General features: G+C 72.7%; 1 protein-coding gene across 1 annotated transcript in view; it reads left to right on the top strand.

Annotated features, from left to right (window-relative positions):
- Positions 1-319, top strand: part of GOLGA7B (golgin A7 family member B) — an 8,828-nt gene that overhangs the window by 7,922 nt on the left and 587 nt on the right. Inside the window, exon 4 of the mRNA XM_025215633.1 lies at positions 158-283. Coding sequence (XP_025071418.1) covers positions 158-283 — 126 coding nt within the window. The remainder of the gene's footprint in view (positions 1-157; positions 284-319) is intronic.

Below are 319 nucleotides of genomic sequence, written 5' to 3'. Positions count from 1 at the left end.
CCGGGGAGGGCGTCGGAGCCGCAGGCCAGTCTCGGGGCGCAGCATCGTGTCTGAGCGCAGCGGGGGCTCGGCCGGCCCAGGGATCGGTGCCTTGGCCCCGGCTGGCAGGGGCTGGGGGCTGCAGGGCGGCCTGCTCCACGTGCTGTGGCCTCGGCAGGTGCTGAAGAAGATCTCCAAGTTCATCCAGGAGCAGAATGAAAAGATCTACGCACCGCGGGGGCTGCTGCTCACCGACCCGCTGGAGCGTGGCATGAGGGTCGTATCCTCCTGGGCAGCGGGCCCTGCGGGGGCAGGGGGGCCTGGGGGGGCTGGGCCGGGC

This window comes from Alligator sinensis, unplaced genomic scaffold, assembly GCF_000455745.1.
Source record: "Alligator sinensis unplaced genomic scaffold, ASM45574v1 scaffold859_1, whole genome shotgun sequence".
NCBI classification, from domain to species: Eukaryota; Metazoa; Chordata; order Crocodylia; family Alligatoridae; genus Alligator; species Alligator sinensis.
This window is presented reverse-complemented; position numbering and strand designations above follow the sequence as displayed.